The following is a 15,752-nucleotide window of genomic DNA, read 5'->3' as shown; positions in this document are numbered from 1 at the left end:
TTATAAAGCGGTACTAGTACTTTGCGTGATCTTGATTCTATGCCTCTGTTTATGTAACCTAGGATTGTATTAGATTTTTGGCTGCTGCTGCACATTGCTGGCTCGTGATCATCCACTAGGACTCTAAAGTCCCTCTCACAGTTACTGTTTTTGAGCCAGGTCTCACCTAATCTGTACTTATACATTTGATTTTTCCTGCCTAAATGTAAAACTTTGCTGTTCTCCACATTGAAATTCATTTGGTTGGATGTGGTACCATTGAGGACTACTTGTTGAATATGGTTTGTCAGCCAACTACAAATCCATTTGGTGGTGATGTTGTCTATTCCCCCTTTTTCTAGTTTACCAAGCATTAGACTGTGGTTTACTTTGTTGAATGCCTTACTGAAATCTAAGTATACTATGTCCACAGCGTTTCACTGGTCTACTAATTTGGTTACTGGTAATTTAGTATAAAATGTGTAGCCAAAGGCTTATCATATTTTGCAAATTCCATATTTTGTAAATGGGACTGGATAATACCATATCTCTGTTCAAAGTGAGTTGTGAAAGATTTTCACACACTAAAGGTTTTTTTGTGTCAGTATGTCATGTAAATACATCCTGTTCAGATGAAAATGGACCAGATATCTAAAATTTGTTGTCTCATTCTTTGGCTCTTAAGGAAGGGAAGCATGTAGCAACTTAAAATATGTGGACGGAATCCTTACAACTGTATGAGGGAGACACTAAAAAACATAATCTTTGGGGGAGGAGAAAGAAGAACTTAGTTTTTATTAGCTAATTAACTTGTGTATTAACTATTTGTAAGATTTGTTAATTTGTAAGATTTCCAGAGAAATGTATGATATGAAACTTTCAAATAGCTCGAAATAATTGTGGGCCGATTTGTAGTACAAAAAATAATTGTCATTACTGATCAATTTATCTGTCACAAATGAATATACGTGTCCCAGAATAATGTTGCAGAATCCAATCTGGGTCGGTCATTGGGACCTCAGAGGTTTTGTCTTCCAATCTTTTGGACTCGTGCTAGAGCCCATCCTCAGACAATAAACTGTATCTCTTGTATTATGTACTTTTTTTTCACAAGTAATGTAAAAGCAGCTGTTATGTTGCATACTGTGCTTTACTCACACTGAAAAATGTATAATCTAGCTTTTTGTTTTTTTGCTGACATTAAATGGCAACTAAAATGCAAGTCCACTCATTGAAATATTTCATTTGCAAGGCAAATTAAGACTTGGCTTCTCCAAGTTTCCTTCCAGTGCTTCCATATAACTCCCATAATGGTTAGGGCTTATGTGTTAAGATTCCAGACTGGGAAATACAGGTTTTCACTATTTAAGCCAGCAGTAAGAAGAAACACTGAATCCTTGTCTGTTATCTTCTGAAATTAGTTCAAGTATAGATCCTTGAACTAATAGTATAGTTTAATAATATGTTTAATTCTAACCATCACTAGTGTAACAGATGTTTGCTGTGCACGTTATTTGAAAGGAACCACTTAAAATAGCTTACCAAGTGACTTGGCATTGCTAACTCAGGCAAATCTATTACACTTTAAGAAAACCACATGCTCACAGTTGTAAGATTTAAGAGCACTTTATTGTTCATTAAGGCTACTTTTAAGTACAAAAAAAAAAGATGGCCTGCCAAACCTTTTTTAAAAATTGCCAGGTGAAACAAGGCCACAAAAGAATGATATGTTACAGATTTACAAATATGGAGAACATTGTTCAATCTGGACTGTAGATCCTGTGGCTCTGTGAAAAAAAACTTCATGTAAGAATGAGGTTAATATCCTTTCTCCTTCTCCTCCCCCTCTCGACCATTTTGGTTTTTAAACAATAATTCTGTTTTCCATGGACTATTTTTTTTCTTCCAAATGGTTTTGTGTATATAGTACACATTGCACTGAGAAGATAATCCTCAATGCATTTACTTCAAAAAATGTTGCACCACAATCAACACAAGTGTATGTCCATGTATTGTGTGTTAGGACTGCAGTGATTATTTCATGCCCCACTTACTTATCACAGATAAGTAAATTTAACTTTGTAGTTTTGTGCTTCAAAGAAATGTCAAAAGAGTTCTGTATCCACAAAGTCCATCTGCAGTCATTAGTACTTGTTAGACCGCTCAGTAGCCTGTAGCAACAACACACTAGTGGCTATTAATTGCTAATGCAGTGTTCTTATAGAATAACTGTGTTCCTGCACTTTTACTGTATTACAGACATCTACAACAACAACAAAAAAAGATCAACTTTTTTCTCCAGACAAAAACAAAAGAGAATGATTACAATAAAGGAAAGGGAAAAATTAAATAGCTACATATCATTAACAAATTAATTGTTCCTCAAAAAAATACCTACAAATTTCTCTGTACATTCTTTACGCACAGCGTAATGATGGTCTTAAAGTTACCTATATAAAAAAGGTTTTTTTCTGCACTTTTCTTACAGGGGGTGGGGTACTGAATGCCAAAGGTGACTGAGCATTTAACTACCCATTCACATGACCGTAAAATATGTGAAAGGGGCGATGAACAAGGAGCTTCTCTTGTCTTTTTCTTGCTTTTAAAAGTAGGTAGCTACTCTCTCTATGGAATAAGACAAAACAGATCCTTTGCTGATCTTTTCTAACCGTGGTTTTCATTTTTACAAAAATATAAATTCTGGCCCCAATGCTATAACGTAGTCCAAAGGACATCACGTGCACTTCAGACTTTTGCCTTATCCTATATGCTTTCAACAGCATCTATCTTTTCAGGTAACCCACTGTTAAATGGACTAGTTGTAACTGCTGGAATGTGCAGGGATTATGGGTGAGTTGTGACATTAAAAAAACAACAACAGCTGAGCCCATTACTACTAAAAGAAGTCTGTTCTGTATGCCTGCCTCTATTACCTAGTTAGTGACTATTAATACAGCAAATGAGATAAATGCAAGTAACACCTTTATAAAAAAAGAGGAATGTATGGTGCCTTGGCCTAGGTTTATAAGCAGCCTCAAAAATTAGATTTCTGCAACTAGAGCATACATGGATAAATATGTTTCAGTAAGTAAATTTGCATTTGAGCAGCTGATTCTCCACATGAAAATTGTCACAAATGCCATAGTAGCATCCTGAATCTCATAGCACTCCATGATATATAAACTGCTTCAGTTGAGGCCTGACCAGAGGCGACTGTCCAAGGTTGCTGGCTGCTACGAAAATGAATATCAAATACAAGTATCAGAGTACAACTGTACCAGCAGTAAGTTTATCTAGGACTGTTAATGGAAAAAGAAAACCTAGTTTTCAACGAAGGCTAATATATTTCTTACTGTCTATACATTAATAGATACCAGCTATTTTTCCATAAAACATGCATCTTTAAGCACTATTGAACCCTCTTACCTCAGTTCTATTCTAACAAACTGCAGTGGAAAAAAAAAATGCCCATGATCTGTTGATTATGCAGTCCAGTTGCAAGCATGAAGCACCTGAAATCTACACCGAGAAGACCTATAACCTGTATGAGACTTCCCCTTCCTAAACAAATGTTGCTTCTTGTTTTCAAGAGGCAGAGACACCAGATGCTTTTTGCCAAGCAGTTTGCCCTCCGAATAGAAGCATCCTGCCTAAAGTTGCTATGCAACCCTAACCTCCTCCAATAGTGCAAATCATACACAACAGTTCTTTTCAAGTATATACATACAACATTACTTCACAAAGGGAGAAGAAAGTAATGGAGACAAAATCCAGACACAATTCTACCCTCAAGAAGCTAATCAAAGCAAACAAGCATTTGGGTCAATCAACTGTACAGAATGGCTTTTTTCTTCTTTTCTTTTTCCCTATTTACTTGCGTCTACATTTTGTTTTCAGAAAGGGGGGGCAGCAGAGTTGCATCAGAGGTTTCTTTGGTAACTGAGGCAGGAAAAAAAGAGTGCTACATTATTAAAAACAATTAAAAATCAAATAGTTCCTGCTATCAATTTTAAGTGTGTGTGTGTGTGTGTGTGTGTGTGTGTGTGTGTGTATATATATATATATATATATATATATATATATATATATAAAAGCCCAAACACAAAACATGTATTGAATTGTTAAAACATGTATTGAATTGTTATCTCCTTTTATATCATCCCTCCCAACACTTTTCGTTTTGAGTACTGTTCAAGCTCAGCCAAAACAATACCAACTTCTGCTTCGATGAAGAAAGTTGTGGTCCCGTGTTCATGAGACAACCGAAGGTGAATGATTATGATTGACCAGATGGGAGGAAGGAGGAGAAGAGGACTGGCCCCTCCTGGAAGCAGACTCTGGACTATTGGACACACCATCCTTGGCAGCTTTGATCTGAAGCCAGGTATCTCCGAGAGCTTTGGCAAAGTGGTCATCGACGGATCCTGTGATGGATACAGAGTTTGTCACTGGCTCTGGCTCCTTGTAATTCTTGCCAAGGCTTCTGCGGAAGTGTTCTTCTACCACCGGATCACACGCAGCAGTAGCTATAGGGGAAATGCAGAAGACGACTAAGAAACAGACAAACTACTGCTTTTTCGTATGAATCGTCTAACTCCCTTTGCAGCTGTTCTGCTTTTAAAGTACAACTGCAGTAATAATTATTTACTTCTTAATGTATGTACAGTATGCATTAATGTTACGTATCATTACATAATACCATAAATTACTGTTTTATTGGAAATGCTTTATTAGAATGCATTATCCAGAATATGTTTTCTATTATTTGTGTGCTCAGGCCCTGTAAATGAGCTAAGAGAAAAGGAAAAGAATGTATATAATTGTCATTTTAGACGACTATCTGAAAAGCCAAAAACAGATGTCTCCAACCTGAACAACTTCAACTTGTACAGACTTCAACTCCCACAATTCCCTGGTCAGCAGGGCCATTGCTGAGAATCTTGAAGGCATGCAAATTGGAGAAGGCTGGGAGAACATGCAAGTGAGCTGCATTTCCGTAGATTGATTCTGTATGCTCCCAAAACTGTTCCCATAAAAAATAGGAAAACTGGAAATCAGAAAATCATGTGGGTTTTAAGAAGGTTCCAAAAAGAATCTAAGAGACGTTCAAACTTTTGAAAGTTTTTTAAAAGTGATCATTTTTTCCCTTTGTATTTCTTGTTCATTTTATTCTAGCCAAAGTAATAAAGGCATTTAAATGTTGTCTCTTCAGTCTGTTTTTCGGTAACCAATTCCACAGTATGTTGTCAAATATACACAAAGTCAAGGGAGGGGTTTGATTCAAATCTAAATTAGCTATATTTAGATCCTATTAAAATCAGTGTGAAAAGTTGGTCACAAAATTAAGTTTACTCTTGCTAAAAAGGGCTAATTGTTCTACCTCTCGAGTCACAAGCAGCTGCTGGCAAGCAACAATGAGGGAGGGCTATTCGTCTACTATGCATTCTGCTGAGCTCCTCATATGCATTTGGCTGACTGCTGGCTGTTACTAAAGGCTAGACTAGATGGGCCCTTAGTGTAACCGCTGAGTGGCTTTTCTTTCTGAAACTCCGGACTCCAACTTCATTTCTGCTCCCACAAATCCATTATTATAATTACCTTAACCTTTTATCTCTTTATTATCCTGCCTAACGGTTTATATCGAATGCTATTGAAAATAGATACGTTGTCTTTAAAAATGCACAATATCAAATCAACCGAAATCCAGTTATATGGATTTATACTTTATTCATTTTATTTATATTTTATGGATTTTAGAATACGTACAAAGATTATAATCTTCCATTGGACCACCTAGATTTTCTTCTATCAATACATTTTTAAAAATTTTGAACAGTTTAACATCTCTTCTAATTAAAAATAGGAAGATCTTAGCAGGAGTTCTCCTTTAATACAAACACGAGTTGCCACCATTCATTTAGTGACTGTTCAAAGTTACAACAGCACTGAAAAAAGTGACTTATGACTGTTTTTCCACACTTAATGACAGTTGCAGTATCCCCAGCGTCACGTGATCAAAATTCGGATGCTTGGCAATTGGTTCATATTTAGGGCAGTTGCCGTGTTCCGGGATCACATGATCACCTGACAAGCCAAGTCAATGGGGAAGCCGTTGCTGTGGCAAGAAAGATGGTAAAATGGGGCAAAACTCGCTTAAACTGTCTCACTTGGCGAAAGAAATTTTGGATTCAATTGTGGTTGTTAAGTTGAGGACTACCTGTAATTACATATTTAATTTGATTGTACTACTTTCACCCTGCTTAAACATGTTTCTATTTCTGTAATTCATTACACTATATTAATAGCTATTTGATAACCGCATATAAAATGGATCTTTGGAAGGAAAATTATGGCTATGAGTGTTACTTACTGCTAGACGGTCTTCGGTAACTGGTTGGCACAGCAGCACCACATCCACTGTGCACAATTGGACAATGAGAAAGGTTACAGTTTCGATTGCTTGCAGAGGCACATGTGATTACAGATGGACGGTTCTGAGGATAAAAGAACATAGAAATCATAGGCAGCTCCTCAAAGAGTTGTTTAACCTGGCAGTTACAATTTCAGAGCAGTTGTTAGGAAGTTCTGTTCTCCAAAACTCATACAAGCAATATTTTTAAATATTTGAAAAATAACAAGATTCCCAGATCAGGCAAGGTGTTAACAAAAATTGGGAGATGACAATAATGATTTTAGGAAACATTGGAGGCCAAACTGTGATCCAGAATAAAACTGCTGCTACTCAAAGTGGCTGGTCTTAGGTATTTCAGCAGTTTTCTGGTTATTGAATGAAGAAATAGTCAGGAATTGTTGGTTCCCTCCTGCCAACCCACCCAAAGGTTTTTTTTTTTTTAAAAAAAAAACAACAACAACAAGGCCTTACAATGCCTTGGGAAGGCCACACTTGGAATACTGAATCCAGTTTTGGTCACCACTATGTAAAAAAGATGCTGAAACTCTAGAAAGAGTACAGAGAAGAGCAAAAAAGAAGATTAGGGGACGGGAGGCTAAAGCATATAAGGAATGGCTGCTGGAATTGGGTATGTCTAGTTTAACGAAGAGAAGGACGAGGGGGGACATGATAGCAATGTTCCAATATCTCAGGGGCTGCCACAAAGAAGAGGGAGTCAAGCTATTCTCCAAAGCGCCTGAAAGCAGGACAAGAAGCAATGGATTGAAACTAATCAAGGAGAGAAGCAAGTTTGAACTAAGGAGAAACTTCCGGACAGTTAGAACAATTAACCAGTGGAACAACCTGCCTCCAGAAGTGGTGAATGCTCCAACACTGGAAGTCTTTAAGAAGAGATTGGACAGCCATTTGTCCGAAATGGTGTAGGGTTTCCTGCCTGAGCAGGGGATTGGACTAGATGACCTCCAAGTCCCTTCCAATTTTATTATTATTATTAAATCTTGTTTCCATTCTTAGTCCTTTAACAGGCAAAATAAGAAAACTCATCCTCAAACAGGCTTATCTTGCATACTTGAATCTTACAATGCATTTGCATCTTTGTTTCCGGCAGCGCAGTGATTAAAGTGCAGCAGTGCAGGCAAACTCTGCCCACAGCCTGGAGATTGATCCAGGCAAGGCTCAGGATTGACTCAGTCTTCCATCCTTCCATAGTCAGTAAAATGAGAACCCAGATTATTGGGGGCAATATGCTGACTCTGTAAACCACTTAGAGAGGGGCTGTAAAGCACTATGGGTTGGTATATAAGCCTAAATGCTATTGCTATTCTCTCAACTTGGCTCAGCCTGAAGGGAAGAGGCAAAATTTGTGCCTGGGACAAAGGGGATCATGCGGAAAGCCAACCTATCTCTAACCAAAAAAGACAGTGTCTACAGTACTGTCTTGCCTTCCCACTTGCTAGAGTTAGAAAAACCAGCTTTTTACCTAAACACAGACTGCAACTGAGGCTTAATACACTCACATTCTGTGTCTTGGGGTGATGGGAATTTAACACCAGCAATATTTTCATTGGCTGCTAGAGCCAAAAACGTTTGTCAGCCTATGCTAACGTAAAATCTGAACTGGAGATCAAAATCCAGAACTATCAACTTTTATGATCTTGGTCTAATTGTACAGCTTTGTTTACTATATTTCTACTAGATCTGCACAATGCCAAGGGAATAATTAAGAAAGGGTACTTCGAAGACTGCTATCCTGGGAAAAGAACTGATTGATTTAAAAAGTTGCAAACAGGTGCTTTGCTCATAACCACATCCCCTCTGCAACATCTTTGGGGTGCTGAACCCAAATCACTATATAACTCTAATTCTGCTACACCCAGCAACAGAAGTTGTTTTAAGATTAAGTTATCATAATCTGAACGAGGGCCCTTGTAAACTTTAGCTATAGGAAGAATAAAAGAGAGCAGATACACAGTAAACAAAATACTGCATTTGACCCAAATTCAGACTAATGGAAAATCAGACACAACTAGTAAAGAAGAACTTTCAGTCAATACTGGGTTGCCTGAGATATTCCTTTACAAGACTGCCTGAAATAATTGTAGGCATCAATTCCCACTTAACAGGAAACAGTGAAGGTCATTTCAAATAATCTAGGTACAGGACTAAGGGAACAAGCTCTTGGCTCTTCCAGTCATTAACATGCTAACACAGTGTTTCTCAACCTTGACAATTTTAAGGCATGTGGACTTTGACAACTCCCAGAATTCCACAGCCAGCATTGCTGGCTGTGGAATTCTGGGAGTTGAAGTCCACATGCCTTAAAATTGTCAAGGTTGAGAAACACTGTGCTAGCAGAAAAAGTACTTGCATTAATCTAGCAATCTGGTTAATTGGTTAATATTCAGATATAACTGCTTCATTGGATTATATTGTTTACTTTAGCTTTGTATTACTATTTTTTAAAAAAGGATAATGATTTCTTAACATACATTCCAGGCATCATGTGAAACGTTATATATTGTTAAAAATTAAAAACATAGTAATATACCAAATTGCACACCACAAAACAAGAAATCAGTCAATATACTTAAATAGTTAATAACCCAAAGGCCTTCAGTGTAATATCCAATATTACCTCTAGGAAGGAAATTATATTTAAGTCCTACTAAATGATTTTTAAAATATGGCCAAAAACACAATAATTATCATCCAATAAAAACAGTTCTTGTGATACTGTTCAATGATGGATTATCATGCAGCCCCAAAGTCATGTGGAAGCCTCTCCTTTCCTCATCCTCAATAAACCAACAATGCCGAGGAAATACAGTATTCAGAACAATAGCAGGTGGACTGAAATACTGGATTATACTACATAATACCCCAAATGATAACATAACAGACAAAAAAGTGTTCAGGTCATATCCCAGTGAATAAAGTTTGCAGGGAAAGTACAAAATGCTAAATGCTGCCTAATAACAATTATAAGACCAAAGTAACACTGATTTAGCTGAGTGAAAAACTTTTAGATTTTTTGGGAAAAATTATAATTTTGAATTTAATGCTAGTTTCTAAGTGGGCAATGGTAGCTGTATGGTATTTTTTCCTAAGTCACAAAGGAGATGTTGAGACATGAATTAGAAAGTCCCTTACAACATCTTACAACTACCTAACTTAGTAGCAGTTTCTTTAAAAAAAAAATCCACCTGGAAAAACAGCGAAGAAATAAAAGGACAGATCTAATTTAGGTGATAAGATAAATCTACAGAAATGTTCTTAAAGGAAGCAAAAGTGATAGTAATGCAGGAAAAGAGTTTACAAGCACATATACTGATTTATTTCATAATCTGCAAGTAACTGTGAAACAGGAACTCATGCAATCCTCCAAATAAGCTAGAAAAGGGAGCTTATCAGTCAGTTACAAAGTAAGATAGCTCACACAAGATTGGCTAGGATTTTATGTGTCTATATATAAAAAAACAAGATCTGTGATAAATATTTTTCATGTGCCAACTTTTTTTAATCCTTTAAAATGAGTGCCTTTTCTCTCATCTTTTGTCTGATGGTTAAAAAAAAATGGAGATGATTCTAAGGCTTGTGTTATGAATCCGGTTTAAAATCCTTCAATGTTACATTAAGTAGCTTTACCAGGAACTTAGGGAATTGCTCATCAGCTCAAATTTTCATTCAAATACGAAGATGGAAATTTTGAATTTGGCTGCAATTTGAGGAAGGCAGGAAGAAAGAGGAAGGGGGACTTTGGTCTTGGATGACATTCCTACCTTTCCATGAATCAAGAAATCAATGGTCTGCCATCATCTTGTAATGAACTCAAGATAGCATTTTAAAAAAAAAAAAAAATAAGAAAAAGCATCCTTTCCCATCTGTCTGCTGCAGACAGAATTTCTAATTAAGGACTGTCCTTCACTCAAAGATACTTTTTTCTTCAAAAGGCAACTGTACTATTTTTTCCCTGAGGAAGAAGAAAACATTTTTCTTCTCATCCAAGAAGCTTCAACAGTTCTGATGGGGGGGGGAGGGGGAATGGAAAGATAGATTCTGATAGGATGGGGGTGGTGATGGAAGGATTGTATTTCTTTGCACTCATCTGGCTGTTAGCATTCTCTGAGAGCTGTTGAGGACACCTGGGGGGTGGTTATCTGTGCCCTCAGGGTCACCTGAATTAGGGTAGGATTGGTTGTGGAATCTTCTTGGAACTGCTGCAAGTGTTGCATTGTAAACTGGTGATAGGTGGTGTCTTATTCCTCCCCCTCTGCTGAGGAGAGCATGTTCAGTTCTAACATAGATGGATCCTTTTGCCCCTCTTTCAAACCAACAGCCCTCTATCCAACTATGACCTGGATGACTCAGAATCTCCAGACTTCTCTCCATTAACAACTGATACATCAGGAAACCTATTTCTGAACTGTATCACTTCAGCCCTCATCAAATATGATTATTGTGAAACACTCCCATTATATACATTAAAAAAACAAGCATGTCAAAAAAACAACTTAACTACAATTCTTCCTCCTCAACTTCAAATCTTCTGCATGTAATTTATACGGAATTTGTTCCAACCATTCAATTTTTGAAAAGCGAGTTAACAATAACAGTATTAATCAATATTTAACAATGGTTAAAACACTGATTTCTTTTTTGAAGACTAAAACAGGAGAGCATCTTTAAAATAGGTAGAGGAGAGCGTCTTTGCTTTCTTGTGAGTTTAGACAGCTAAGAAAAGGCCCTTTCCCAATGTGTTGGAATATCTGATATTCCTCAGTAGTGCTTGTTTTAATACATCTCTCAAATTTTGCCTATATTAAAAATATTTATTTATATATGTTTCAAACAACCAGATTTGCAAAGTTCCATTATGCCTCTACTGTTTGCAAAATTATTAATTGGGACGACTTATGAAAATTATGTAACCAATGACTCAGCAAAAACCAGCTAACCACACACAAAAATACACACACAGAAATACAAACATTGTAGAAACGCTAAATGAAAAATAGCTGCCCAGAAATATGTATCTTAGCGAACAAAAATGCCAAGTACCTGCTGCCGTTCCACTGACGTCATTGTAGGAGTCATGCTTACAGACCGAATAACATCCATGCTGTTTTTGGTCAGTGCTAGAGGTTGCTCCATAGTTAAGCTTGGGATTGAGGCATATATATGATTAGCGTGAAGGCCCATTGTTGGTGCAACAGCCCGTTCTATAGGACTACGACTCCTTTCTCTATGTTCTTTTCGGTAATCCCCATTTGCAGTCTTCATTCTAAGAGAAAAACAAACAAACCAATACTTTAGTGTTGTGCATTTAATTCAAGGAATGTACTCCAAAGGCAGGCTTATAGTTAATCTGCGATTTAACATTGGTGACGTAGGGACCATCTGGAGTTAAAGCACCACACAAAGCTATTTATGACTTAGTTTCGAAGTTACGGCCTCTGCAGTGCTCCCATTGTCAGTCACTCTTACACTGACCTCAGGGATGCTGCAGTGCTCCCCCCCCAACCTATCTTCCCTCCACCATCCCACCCACTGGGTCTTGTAAGTTTTTGGACCTGCTTTCCCCCATGTCCTGCTTCCGTCACAAATGGCATACAAATTGACTAGTTTCAGATGGCCTGGGACCATTTTTAGAAAACCATTTTTTCCTATCCTCATAATCCAACATTTTATAACAGTACATATTTTATGCCTCTCTACTATGGAGAGACATCATTTCTTTATACCCACTGATAATGATCAACATAAATTTTAAATTTCATCTTTGATCTGAGCTACATTTTATTAAGAATTTAGGTCATCTAGTTCAACCCATACTACTATAGTACTACTAATAGTATACTACTAATACTACTGTAAAATGGACTCGTGGTTGGCTGAATGACTGTACCCAAAAAGTACTCATTAATGGTGCTATTCAGCTTGGAGAAAACATCAAATGGAGTGCCATAGGGACTTGGCTGTTTCAACATTTTATCAATAACTGCAATGAAGGAATTGAGATGTTTTTCAAGTCTGCAAATAATTCAAAACTGGGAAATGAGAAAAGATACCTAAGCAGGCTTGAGAAGTGAAATGAACAGCTGGGCAAGATGGGTGGCACATAAATTAAACAAACAAACAAATAAATAAATGGGAATGGCCTTGAGAGATAGGAGGAAGAGCTGTTTCCAAGGTAATTGTCAGATAAAAGGGGCTGGAGCTTGGGCCAAAAATGAAATGTGAGTAAACAACTCAGACAAGCACCTCCTTAGTTCACACAAAGATAAATGGAGAGCACTTTCATATTTGCAAGATTCTGTTACTAAAGCTTTAGTATAAAAGTAGTACTGATTATTCATGGCATTGATTTCCTAATCTGGTTTATCTTGAAAGGTTGACAAAAGGCCTGCGTTAAGGAAGGACTATATCAGATAATCCCTAAGGTCCCTTTCCACTCCAAGAATCTAAGCATTTCCCAACTGGTAGACTAAAGGTGGGGAGATCCATGTTGAAATCTACCCTCCATCTTAAAACTCACTGAAATCTTGGATTAGTTTCTCTCTCTCAACCCAACTAGCTCCTAATGGGGTTGTGAGGATGAAATGAAGGGAGAACCTTGTGTAAGTCCTTATGAGCTCCATAAGAAAAGTGAGATATAAACCAAATAAATTAAAATTTCAAACTGCTATTGTTAGAACACGTGAAAAGGCTTGAATTATTTTTGAAACATGATCTACCGCATCTAATTGCCAATATAAAAGCAATTATGGAATAGGGATGTTGCCAACTGAATAAAATTCAAGTACTTCAATGAGGAGACCTGCTATACTTATTCCTTAAGATATATTTATTTAGCAATTCTGCTTATTCTCAATGAAACTTTTTCACAGAGGCATTAATTACATATTGCACTAAAATAAAAATAAAAGCTTTGTTTACAAATTGTTAATGCATTTAGCATATGATCTTGGAAATACAGACAATGCCTTAGAAAAAAATATGAGTCATGTAAAAACAAATTTTCTAATTTGCTGACTTCAACAAACTAATAGAGGACAATGTTTTAATGTGTTGTTTATGTATGTCTGTGGTACCATCAATTATAATTCTGCCTTCTGCTTTGTGAAACCTATAAAAAAATATTGTGGTCTTCTCTCCCTATTTCAACATTTGAAGTTTTTAGAGACCTCTAAATGCAAGAAACAAATTTAAGGGATTTATGATGAGTTAGAAGGGATAACTGGTGACCTGTACTGCACTTAAAGAAGTTATGTCTATAACATTTATACATTTGCTCTCTCTTCAGGTGTACAGTAAACAAATTGAAGTTAAGACTCACAGATGTGTGTTACTACAAGATTTGATACATTTTATTAAACAGCTCAGTTTTATTTGGATTTATTCAAGGATCATTTAATTTGATTCTGGCAATGAACCAAATCTGAGTTTCAGAGCCAAAGTCCTATGCCTTTCTCTATCGTTGAAAACCAAAAATGGCTGTAATGTTTTTTTCTGAGTGACAGTGTTGTTTGACATTTTAAGAGCATAAGGAGATGAAAGTTGCATTGGCTTTTGTGCCAGATCCACCAAACATAGACTTACAACACAGGAGCAGCCTTATGTAGAATAAATAATAAAAAAATAAGAAAATGGAACCATAAAAAATTGCCTCCATTCCTCACCTATGTGAGTTTTTGGGTGGATGTCGGGAGAAGGGGTACTTCATTTGAAAGTTACACACCTCATAAAGCTGCCCCATGAAAATTGCAAAATATCAGAGTAAATATTGCAAAGATAAGTGAATGAACACAAATTCAAAATATTCTTCTACTATGCACACACCCACATGCACAAAAAGGAGTAGTAGAGGCAGAAGCAAACATCCATTGCCATAACCTCTCAGATGCAACCCAATTATTTTAATAATTCTGCTCTTGGGACAAAACTAATGTAACAATGGAAGCATGGAAACTATGCAGCTGTATTATTAGTCTTCTTCCCAAACGTTAGGATTTGACAGTCCTGCTAAAACTCTTACTCTCCCTGAAGCGACTCCTGTCAGTCACAAAACTAAACTCTTTCCTACTCTTCATCTATCCTTCCCTAGCCCCCCCATAAATATGTGTATTTTTGAAGTCTCATTGTATATCTCCAAAAATTAACAAAGATTTGACAGCATTTACATTTGCTATAAATAAACTCCAGTCCATATTTTGATTCTGACATTTCTCCAAATTTGATGAACACAAGTAGGAAGAACAGTCACCCTAGATAGTATTAATCTATCAAGGAGACTTTTTGAAAGCAGAGACAACTAGAAATTAATTGTTGGAGGAAGGAGGGAAATCCTCTCTCCTATCTTTTAATGAAAATGTTATTTTTAGTTGAATATATCCTATTGGAAAATTTAAGCATGTATACCTACAGTGTAATGTGTGCTATTTCTTATATAAAAACGTTTCATTGCCACACATTGGTAATTGTGGCAATAGCAATAGCAGAATGCTTGAGTAGCAAATTAGAAATAGCTTTACCCAACAGATACTACTTTAATTTTAAGATATCTTTTTCCTTTCTTTTGATCTCTGCTTTAAGAGACTTGACATCTTGACTCTCACTAAGACACTCTTAATTAACAACAGTTATATTATTCCAAAGGAGTCTTATCCATTACCTCTTTTCTTTGCATGCTTCTGAAAGGACTGACATAAACGCAATATATTGTTGAATTAAGTACAAACAAACTGCCTCCTTTATCACCTTAAAATAGTAAAGCTAAACAAAGTTTTAAAAACTAAATGCACATGTGTGTGTATCAACATAATGTCTATCTATGAGACTATTTTATGTTTATTTTTGGATACGTGTGTTTGCCTTTTTATCTCAGCTCAAAGTAAAATATATCACTTTACTTGTTCTGTGAATTTAATATACATTTCCTGATTTTGGTCTTTCTAAATCAGTTATGAGTCGTAACACAACTGAACGGATAACATCATCATCATCACCACCACCACCATCATCATCAAACCGGTTATATGTCATTAACTTGATCTCTTGAATTAGATCATAAAGCAGTAGATATCAAATCTTTGAGTACGAATGAACACAGCTTCTTTTCAGTCTGACAAAGCTTAAATATTTTATTTCTCCTACATTCAAGACATAAAATTATTTTTTCATTATTCTCCACAGTGAATCATATCCAGGCTCCACATATTTCCCAAGCATGTGTTGAAATGGACATATCAAAACGACGTTCATCCAGACTGTAGGATCTGTACCTCAGGAGATTTTCTTCTTTTTAATCGAAAGCAGTATTTTGAGCCCATGCACTGAACAGTTCGAATAGCAGTTATAACAC

At 36.4% G+C, this 15,752-nt stretch overlaps 1 protein-coding gene across 3 annotated transcripts in view; it reads right to left on the bottom strand.

Moving 5' to 3' along the window:
• Positions 1-1,589: 1,589 nt before the first annotated feature.
• VGLL4 (vestigial like family member 4) overlaps positions 1,590-15,752 on the bottom strand; it is a 109,572-nt gene continuing 95,409 nt past the window's right edge. For all 3 annotated transcript variants that reach the window (XM_039342248.1, XM_039342247.1, XM_039342249.1), the window contains 3 exons: positions 11,450-11,672; positions 6,350-6,473; positions 1,590-4,505 (listed from right to left, as the gene is read on the bottom strand). In XM_039342248.1, the coding sequence (XP_039198182.1) occupies positions 4,231-4,505; positions 6,350-6,473; positions 11,450-11,672 (622 nt within the window). In that variant the 3' untranslated portion in view covers positions 1,590-4,230. The remainder of the gene's footprint in view (positions 4,506-6,349; positions 6,474-11,449; positions 11,673-15,752) is intronic.

Source organism: Crotalus tigris, unplaced genomic scaffold (genome assembly GCF_016545835.1).
Source record: "Crotalus tigris isolate CLP2741 ecotype Arizona unplaced genomic scaffold, ASM1654583v1 scf7180000017781.746583, whole genome shotgun sequence".
NCBI classification, from domain to species: domain Eukaryota; kingdom Metazoa; phylum Chordata; class Lepidosauria; order Squamata; family Viperidae; genus Crotalus; species Crotalus tigris.
The sequence above is the reverse complement of the archived record's forward strand: the minus strand, read 5'-3'. Positions and strand labels throughout refer to the sequence as shown.